This window comes from Syngnathus floridae, chromosome 2 (genome assembly GCF_059516105.1).
Source record: "Syngnathus floridae isolate MCC-2025c chromosome 2, RoL_Sflo_1.0, whole genome shotgun sequence".
NCBI classification, from domain to species: Eukaryota; Metazoa; Chordata; class Actinopteri; order Syngnathiformes; family Syngnathidae; genus Syngnathus; species Syngnathus floridae.
In genome coordinates, this window is record NC_142414.1 from 22,094,587 (window position 1) to 22,105,151 (window position 10,565).

At 43.8% G+C, this 10,565-nt stretch overlaps 1 protein-coding gene across 2 annotated transcripts; it reads right to left on the reverse strand.

The window, feature by feature from the left end:
* Nucleotides 1–158: 158 nt before the first annotated feature.
* On the reverse strand, nt 159–8,462 carry gpr61 (G protein-coupled receptor 61). 2 transcript variants are annotated; one of them, XM_088369412.1, is made up of 2 exons: nt 8,128–8,462; nt 159–3,945 (listed from the first exon to the last, which is right to left on the reverse strand). In XM_088369412.1, the coding sequence occupies exon 2, from the start codon at nt 3,740–3,742 to the stop codon at nt 2,345–2,347; it is 1,398 nt and encodes a 465-aa protein (XP_088225538.1). In that variant the 5' UTR covers nt 3,743–3,945; nt 8,128–8,462; the 3' UTR covers nt 159–2,344. The 2 variants fall into 2 exon arrangements, with proteins under 2 accessions (XP_088225538.1, XP_088225537.1); XM_088369411.1 differs by lacking the exon at nt 8,128–8,462 and adding an exon at nt 4,329–4,407.
* Nucleotides 8,463–10,565: the final 2,103 nt, after the last annotated feature.

Genomic DNA, 10,565 nt, shown 5'->3' on the forward strand with positions numbered 1-10,565 from the left:
CACCAGCACGAAAATCAAGATGCGCCGATTGTGTGCAAGTGCATCTACGCTGTCAACAAATATCGAGCCCTAAATCTTACGTGGTTTTAACCATGCCAAACTCCCTCCGTTACCAACAAAATCTTAAAAAGGGAAAAACAGTCAACTAAAAAAAAGAATGAGATCAATCGTTTTTATAGGTCTGACATAAACAGAATACAGAGAGTAAAAACCTTTTGGCACAAACAAAAAATGCTGAGATAGAGTGGCTTCATCATAACCACTAATTTATGTGACATTACATCGATTGAACTGAGATGTTGGAAGTTAGACTGAGATTATCAAAACGAAAAAAAAAAGCTAAGGCAAATTAAAGCCACAAACCAGTATGAGTTATAAATAAAACCACATGAAAAATTGTAGAACTTTGCAGCTGGCAGTGAGTTTTGTCTTGTGCAACAATAACAAAATCAAGTGACTATTTCTTTCATCATGTCTCCCTGTAACAAAGGGACCAGTTTTTTGGCTCTGACTTTCAGCAGTGTGTGAAATGTTCTGTAGGTCTTGAGTCAGCTAGTTAGTTGTCCATTATAGACTTAGGCAACATAAAGAATGAGCTTAGACAAGACAAAGGCCTAATATATAAACAGATTGCGTATCATGTCATTTTGTTTGGAATCAGTCCCAACTTGTAGAAAGTGTTTGTGTATTCCACCTGAGATGCGAGACTTCCATTTGGCAAGCTAAATGAGGCCAAAGGCTCACAAATGTGTATGCATTGTCACAACGGCACGTTTATGTAGCCACAACACTGTGGCTTGTGTCAATCACAAACACAGAAGCGCTCTTCTGCTCCTGTGTACCTGTCAACATGCAGCACTGTATTACACAGTAAGAAAGACAGTAAGTAAAGTCCCACTGAAACCAAACGGCCACAATCCAATATACTGCTTTTGTATGCTGTACTCGAATCGCAACATATGCTTGTGACTGGGATGCTACAGCAAAAAAAAAAAAAAAAAAATCTGCATGGGAACAGACACGTACTGTACTGAGCAATAGTTATAGTTCTTTACAGTCCAATAAGAAGCCTGAGTATTAGATTAGGGGTCCCCAACCTTTTTTGGAAAAGAAAGCCACACCTTGGCGACTGATTAACATGAAGGGCTGGCAATTTGATATGTGCTACCAGAATAACAACTTTGCTCAAATTACCTTGAATAATGTTATTATACTGCATGGTATTATCACTAGTAATGTAACAACAACAGCAATAGTGTGATGTTAAAGTTGCCACAATACTGTCATCTTTGTTTTACAATCTTAAAGCAGCACATCTTTGTCCAAAAACAACCTTGTGGACTCCCCTATATAGTAGATCATGTTACGTGGCGCCGCTGAGGATCACATGACAATAAAAGAACTGGCCAAGCCTATTTCTGTTCAAAAACCCAATATTAGCTTTGTTTTTCAAAATATTTTTCTCCTACAATAGCCTACAACTTTCTGAGGTTCATATTGTAACATCTTATTGTAATGTTTGGATATCGTTGCATCCCTAACTATTATTAATAATGAATTATATATTCATTTATGTGAAGACGCTGATCCCATTAATGATTGCTTACATAAATTTGGAAACAGATGAACATCAATGTACAAAACTTTGATTTTATAAATCTCTTCAAGTGTTCACAACTTCAAATGATCACATTGACAACCATCCTATGTCCTATTATTGGTGAGTGGTGTTTAGAACCGGCCGGCAGCTACTCATGTGGTCCTTGTGGGCTACCTAGTGCCCGTGAGCACCAAGTTAGTGACCTCTGGCATTTATTACACAGGAGGAGACATTTTTCTGACTTAGCGCTAAAACACTGTTTGTCTGAGGGGACGGAGGGTGCAAGATCACAAGTCTCACAATGTGGAATGATTTTGGTGAGATGATAATCACAAGGCAGATATAAAGGATAAACATTGGAACAACAAATCAAGGGAGACCATTATAAATACACACCGACGTCACTCACAAAACAGCAAACCGCAGTTTCTCTCTTAAACAAGTAATGCCGCAGGACATCGAGTGTGGGAGAAGAAGACGCGCATGATCTATTGTATTTAGCAATGATTTTCCACGGAATTTCTCCCCATTTTCTCATAAAGATTTTGCATAACTAAATGTAGATCAGTGGTTCATAACCTTGTTGGAGGTACCTAACCCCACCAGTTTCATATGTGTATTCACCGAACCCCTCTTTAGTGAAAACATTTTTTTTTTTTTGAAATTCAAGATATACATGGACAATTGGTGCATCAGTTAAAATGAAGTCTTTAACTCGATTATTAGATCATATGGGTGGGGCAGCTAAATCTCTGGTACAGTTTTGGAATTTCCCAGTGGATGGAGTTGATTGTTCAGTTTTTGATGTTGTATCAACTCTGAGGTTTCTTCAAGAATTTCCCCTGGGATGTGGAAGTCAGCTGGCGTGTTCCGCAGAGCAGAAGACTCCTGTAGGCCTTCATATTCCGTCTCCTCTTGACGCACTCGGCTGTGAGCGTTACACGGCTCCAGATTGCACGCCGTGCCCTGAAGGAACTGCATGAAGTTCTCCTCGATGGAGGCCTCACGGCTGGGCAGCTGTTCTCCCTGACCGGATCCAGCCCGCTTGAAAAGGCAGGCCAGGTGGCGGCCGAGCTCCTCCCGAATCTGACGATTGAGGCAGCCGTAGAAGAAGGGGTTGGAGGTGAAGCAGAAGTAGCCAATCCACGTGACCACATCCTCCAGCTGGGCCAGCGAGGCAGATGAGGTAGAAACCACAGCCAAATAGAGATGGAAAGAGAAGTATGGCAGCCAGCAGCAGAGGAACTGGCCTCCCACCGCCACCAGAACCACGGCGGCCTTCCCACCACTGAAGGTCCTATGAGGAGTGTTGCGGGAGCAAGTTCCTCCGAGGCTGACGGCCATAGTAGAGTGGCTGCTGGCGGATTCAGAGCGTTGCCGGGGCGTGTCCATCCAAGTAGGGAGTGGGCCGTGCTGCATGGCTGCCACTCGGGCCACCTTGAACATGTTGCAGTAGACCACCAGAATAATTAACATAGGACACAGGAAATAGATGAATGTGAAAAAGACCATGAAGATCAGACGTGTGGTTCTGCCTCCTGCCCAGTGGAGGGAGCAGTGTGCCTGACCAGGGATGGACAGCGGACTCGAGGGCACAGCCTGGTTTCCTTGGAGCAACCACCCAAGGAAAGGCAGCAATGACATGACAAAGGCTTTAATCCAGACCCCCACCAATACCATCACCACCACCCTGAACGTCATCTTCACCTCGTGGCGCATGGGGTACACGACATAGTAGTAGCGCTCCACGTTGATGGCACAGATGGTGAGGATGGCCGCACTCACCAGGCAAACGCTCAAGCAGAGGTAGCTTCGACAGATCACCTCATCCGCCAACACGCGATCGGGCACCATTCCGAGAGGCATCAACACCAGCGCTGCCAGCAGGTCCACCAAGCACAGATGGAACACAAAGGCGAATTTGCGCAGATGTGGTGTTTTGCTTATGATGACCATCACGGCAAGGTTCCCCACCACAGCCAGGATGTCCATGATTAGCATGGCACAGAGAGTTAAAGACTGTTTCACATCTAGTCCAGCTTGGCTCACGTTGGAAGCATTTGCTTGTGGTGAGAGGGCAACCGAGGAGAGTCCCAGGAAGGAAGCGTTGCAGGAGGCACTCGGTGTGGCAAGGTTTTCCATGAGAGTTTGGGATGAGGAGGAGAGAGTCCGCTGAGTATCACGGGCCCATCACCCATCCTCCCCCGCCGTAGGGTACCACAGAGAAGCGCAGGAAGTTGATTCTTTCATGGCAGCCGGAGCACCAAAGGTCTCGACAGGATGCCCCGCTTCCCTGAAGATGGAGCCACTGGGATACTCCACTAAAAAGGGTTATCTGGGCATAGCTGAAAGAAAACACACATTTTCAATTACATAGAAGATGCAGCGTAGGAGATGTGCAAGGGTTGATATTTGTGACCTAAACATTCATTCACTCAAAATAAGAACAATAATAGAAATGAAGACAATAGCGTGACCAAAAATTACAGATGCAAGCGGCCAAAATGAATGTCAAGACAAAAGAAGAGAAGCTCAGCCATTTTAGAGCGGTTATACACTATGCTAAGAAAATCATGCAACTAACTCGCTGTGGCAACCTGTGAGCTGAAAGTCACAACTGTCATGGAACGAATGGAGCAGGGCGACCAAATGCAGCTTGGACCAGGGTTTATTGAGCAAACTCAAAAGGCGAACTGACACAACTTAACAAAACAATAACTGGACTGACCGGGAAGTGAGACAAGAAGACTATGGACGTGAAAACATCAAGACATGCCGACATCAAGACGTGATGACAACAATGATCCGACGGGGAGTGAGGGGCAGACAGGACTTAAATACACGACAGGTAACAAGAGGCCGGTTGAGAATGATCTCACTAATCATGGCCACACAGGAGGGGAGGGGCGAGCACACAGGCACACGGACAGAAACTAAGACAATATGCACATAATAAAACAACCGCGGACGAGACGTGACAACAACAAACATTCAATAACTAGATCACTGATTGAATTTACATTAAGTTAAACTAAAATAAGTTAAATTTAGTTCTACCAAGGACCGAACAATCCTAATGTGAATCATCACCAATTTGTCCACTTGCGTAAAATTCCACATATTTTGTTAGTCCTGACAAAGAAGCTGATTAAAAAAACATGCATATTAGGTTGACTGAAGGGTCTAAACCACTGGTATCAAACTCAAGGCCCGGGGGCCAGATCCAGCCCCCCACATTATTTTATGTGGCCCGCAAAGGCAACTCATGTGTGTCAACTCAATGTTTCTTGATACCAAAACTTTTAATAACAGTGAAATATTGCAATGTTTTTTTTAATTAAAACCACTCTTCCAAAATAAATTAGAATAACCGTAACCCTAGCTCTAACCCTAACCCCTAACCCTAGCTCTAACCCTAACCTTAACCCTAACCCTAGCTCTAACCCTAACCCTAGCTCTAACCCTAGCCCTAACCCTAGCTCGTACCCTAACTCTAACCCTAACCCTATCTCTAACCCTAACCCTATCTCTAACCCTATCCCTATCTCTAACCCTAACCCTAGCTCTAACCCTAACCCTAGCCCTAGCTCTAACCCTAACCCCAGCCCTAACCCCTAACCCGAGCTCTAACCCTAACTCTAACCCTAGCTCTAACCCTAAGCCTAGCCCTAACTCTAACCCTAGCTCTAAACCTAACCCTAGCTCTAACCCTAACCCTAGCACTAACCCTAGCCCTAACCCTAGCCCTAACCCTAGCTCTAACCCTAGCCCCAGCCCTAACCCAAGCTCTACCCCTAGCCCTAACCTTAGCTCTAACCCCAACCCTAGCTATAAACCTAACCCTATCCCAAGCCCTAAATTTTTCCATGATAAAATATTATTGGTTCCACTGGGATTAGAACTCAGGTCGCTGGGTTGAGAGTCCACAGAACTAACTACTACACTATGGAACCCTCATATGTGTCGCATGAAAGGCACGGTACATATATGGTTTTATGGAGCAGCTAGTATAGATCAGTGGTCCCCAACCTTGTTTGCATATGCGTACACTTATATGCGTGTACGAAGCGAGTCTTCAGTTGTGAAAGGACATTATGAAACATGTTCACCCCTGGGATCGAACTGGCTTCTTACAGGTCGGTTATCCGTGTCACTAACCAGTCGGCTATTACGACCTGGTAGGGTTTGGTCGTCTGTACTGTTTTGTACTTACCCAATGCGCGTGGAATGAAACAATGACAATCTCGCTACGCTTGCCGAGTGGCTTTGTCGCCGTGCTCGAAAACCTGAGATCAAGGGTTCGATTCCCCACCCCTGCTGCTTGTGTCAACTCAATGTTTCTTATTAGGATACCAAAACTTTTAAAAACAGTGAAATATTGCAATGTTTTTTTTTTGTTAAAACTCTCTTCCAAAATAAATTAGAAATTTGTTAAACTTTTTTCCACTGGATTTTGTTGTGTGTATGCGAATATGAGAGAATAGCCCCACGAGGGAAACCATAACTACGATATGGCCCACAAAAATAAACGAGTTTGACACCCCTGGTCCATGGATTTAAATGCCTATGCAAATGGGCAAATGGTTGTTTTTCTACACGACAACCAGTCCTGGGTGGCCCAAAGGCATCTGGCATAGTCACTAGTCACTCGTGATAATGAGGATAAGTAGTACAAAAAAGTCGATGGACGGAAAACTCCAGAAAACATGATGGAAGCAAATATTAAGAGGTAACCCTAACCCTAACCCTAGCTCTAACCCGAACCCTAGCCCTAGATCTAACCCTAACCCTAACCCAAGCTCTAACCCTAACCCCAGCCCTAACCATAACCCCAACCCGAGCTCTAACCCTAGCTCTAACTCTAATCCTAGCTCTAACCCTAACCCTAGCTCTAACCCTAACCCTAGCACTAACCCTAGCCCTAGCTCTAACCCTAGCACTAACCCTAACCCTAGCTCTAACCCTAGCCCCAGCCCTAACCCAAGCTCTAACCCTAGCCCTAACCCTAGCTCTAACCCCAACCCTAGCTCTAAACCTAATAAAGGAAAACATCACTAGTTCCCAATTATAGAATGTAACATCCGTTCCACTATAAAAATCCCAGCAGCAGTCATGGGGATTTGGGCTTTCTCACTTTAATGATGCACAGTAGAAATACTTGTTGTTCTGAAGAATCCGTTCAGTCAGTGACTCTTTGAGTCATCCTCATTTTCCCCTCCTGCCCATCTGAACGATTGAAGTTGCCGTCTGTGTGCTCTCCAGCAATTGAAGCAATTGAAGTGATTTAATATGTCTCAAGATATGACCCTATTGATAGTTTTGCAAAAAGAGTGCAAAGAATCGAAAGGGAGTACCTACTTGCGCAACCTCCCCACTGTGCTGTGTTTACGGTCACAAATTTGCACGGGGCGTAAAAGTTGTGAAACGAGCACCAAGACTCTGGTACATTTCCATATGCGGCACACCTGCATGTACCCGTTTTTCCATCCGACATACTAGCGAGGCGCCTGCTCTTTTCCTGCCCACATGTATACACAGCTCGCGTCACAATAATAATAGGTCAAAGGGTTACAGTCACCTTCAGCCTAATAAAACGAAGCATAAACAACATCTCACCATGCACACAAAAGACAGAATGACTCTCCGGACAGCCTTAGTCGTTCGCATCAGTATTGATTGTTTTCGGCTTCTTTTTTCAGACCATGTTGTCAAAATACACACAGACATCTTGCTCGGGGCGTTAGCTCCAACACAGCAGGCATCACTCAACATAACATTGTTGCACTTTTTGGTCGCATGTCACTATGAAGTAGTGGATCACTGCATTCTGGTACAATATATGATTATTAAGGGATGACAGAATTAAAATGGACATGGAACGTATTTCCTTGAGTGTTAAGATGTTCACTTCCCGTGCATTTCTGTGTCTGCTGACAGTCATAAAGGGACACAATTATGACTTAACAAAGAAACAGATTTCACCAATATCGCAAACTTAATGAAAGCATTTTTAGACCACAGTGACTGAGGATTTCAAGCAGCTCCTCACACTTGTCAACTTCATGCCAAGCTATTAAGGTGCTTCTTGTGGCGTTTGTGGTGGTCCCAACACCTACATCTCCCTACATCTCCCTTCCATTAGCTTAACTTAAATACATTGCCCATCTGTGTACACCAATAAGACTCAGCGGTAATCCAAACATTTTCTCCCAGACTCAATAGAGTTTGAATGGGAAACCATATGACTTGCTATTCCACATGACACTGTAAGGTGAAAACGAGCTGGTTCTTTTCGTCCACTTCGACTAAGTTTGGACAACTGACACACAAACTGGATTGTACACATGAAATGAGAAGCCTTCATATGATCCTCTTGCACTGCATTTTCGTACTGACCTAAATATTTCTTGCACCCTCATCTCTCATACCACACACACACACTCATGCAAACACACGCATAAAAAATTAACAGAGAAAGTACGCATGTGGGTGTAGGTGTGTTTGTGTGTGATAATACAGTAACATACCTCTGCCAGAAAAGAGCTGCTCAGTCCTGTGCAGATTCATACTCTGCTGGAGGAACGCTGACCTGTTTCGATGACTCTCTCAACAACACACACTCATGCACACACACACACGCACGCACGCGCACGCACACACACACACACACCAGTTGTACAGGAGATGTGGATGTTGGGTGCAGTGTGTTGAGAGGTTGAGGGAGGGATGGAAGGGTCGAAGAAGAGGTAGAGTGTGATACTCCTGTGTCTCCTCCGCACCTGGTCCCTTTCATCTTGTCATTGCCTGCTACTCAAACCCTCCCCCTCTAGCAGTGACCGCCCGCCCAATCCTTCCAAACATGTACGCGAGCAGCACGCACTCACATGCACCCACATGTACGCGCACGTGCACACATGCACGCACGCACACGTAGTGGCTTCAGTAGGCGCCTAGGGCAACTGCAGCAGCATGCAGAGCTGAGAAGCAGGATGGGTGGGCAGACAGCACCCAACCTCACAACTCTCCACTGGGTCCTAATGCTATACAATGTCTGATTTTCTCATCATTGCTTCTTCTTCCGCTCCATTTTAAATTGGCTATTAAATAAGACAAACAATACACAATGAACAAAAAAGGGACATTCACATATAAATTACAAATAGCTTGTGCTGGTTTAGTGATTCATTAATAATGATTTCTAATTCTGCCCTGTAGTCACACACAATTGCAAATGAGAATTTCTAAAAATGCCAGCAATTAGTACACCAACATATACGTAAAAAGAGAGCAGCCTGAGTACATAGAGGTCTATGGCAGATTGATAGGGGTATTACATGTTGGCCTGGAATTTCATACTGGATAGTTGTCCGGGTGGTCCAGATTTAAAGAATACGCTAGGCTTAAAACGAGGACACTAGACAGACTCGTGTTTGATAGTTTTGCCCAAATAAACCACATCAGCTATTTCATACATTTTCCAATCCCTTTAGATGTGCTAAAACGAAAGCTGGAAATCCGCCAGTGTATACAGAAAATTTGAATGCAGAGGTGATGGTACGACATAGTGACAAAGTAGCCATCATAAACAATGATCCCTATTCCCCACACAATTTCAACATCTTTCACTTCAGCATTAACTTAGCCAAACATTAACCTAGGTTATATAGTGTTTAGCATGGAGGTACAGTCAGCTGCCATTTCTGCAATGAAAGAATCCCATATTTCTGATTTGTTTGTATTTTCAATATAATACCATGACGACAGTTGGCCCAAACCAACTTAAGATATTCATTTAATAAATTGGTGTTATGAAGTACTGATCTAAAAGGTATACATATATACTATACGTATAACATATTGAACATGGAGCATGTACAATATGGAACATGCAGGTGTCAAAATTTGTCTTGAACAAAGTGTTAAAGAATGGACTGACTATCTGGTTGGAATGAGAGCAGCTTTGCTGATTGCTGAAAAAGACACAACCTCCATCTGCCGGCTGCTGCCATATCCAGAAGTGCATGATGTCATGTAAAGCAATCCATTGATGAAATAAAATGCTAACAACTTCTATGCTGCTAACATATACAGTAGTTCAGTATAACGAAATGTATGGTCCTTAATAGGGTTAAGGCAAAACAGGAAATGACATTTGAAAGTGTGTGTGTATGTGTGGGCGTGCGTGTGTGTGTGTCCTGTGACTACACTCGTGTCTGGGGCCTTGTTGCATTACAGAAATAGCAGATACTTGCACAAGACGGCAGCACCAATCACAGGGGAAGGAAATACAATGGTTTCTATGGGAACACTGATTTCAGCCTTCCTACTTACACCTTGCACCCCTTCCAACAACAACCTCCACCATCAGCCACCCATCCCCACCCCAACGTTTTACCCAAGGGAGCTAACAAAAATGTTTCAGCATTACCATCAGTGCACACACATAACAGGCACGCACAGTGCCATCAACAACAACTTCATTAACATTAAGTACGATGCAAAATATTTCCGTGGTTTATGGCCTCAAAGTAGAGTTTTAAACTAGGGTTAGGGTTTCGTTGTTGCGTTTAAAATCAGGGTTAGGGTTCCAAACTAGGTTTGGGAATTAAAAGTAGGGTATTAAATTTGGGTTCGACTTTCTAAGTAGGGTTTCAAACTAGAGTTAGGGTTTTGTTGTAGGGCAGGGGGTTTAAACCCTAGCCTGTGGGCCAAATCTGGCCCACAGTGTAATTATATTTGGCCCGCGAAGAGCAATTGTGCATCAACTTTATGTGTCAATATAAAAATGTAGTTTTTACCAGTCTCTGATCTCAAAACTAGTCATTAATCAGTTTGTTGTGTAACCTATACTGTATATAATATGAGACGTTCGTACATTTATTTGGGTTGAAAGTCATAATGGCCTTCAGAAGGAAACTATTAATACGATGCGGCCCACGACAAAAATGACAACCCTAGTCTCAAA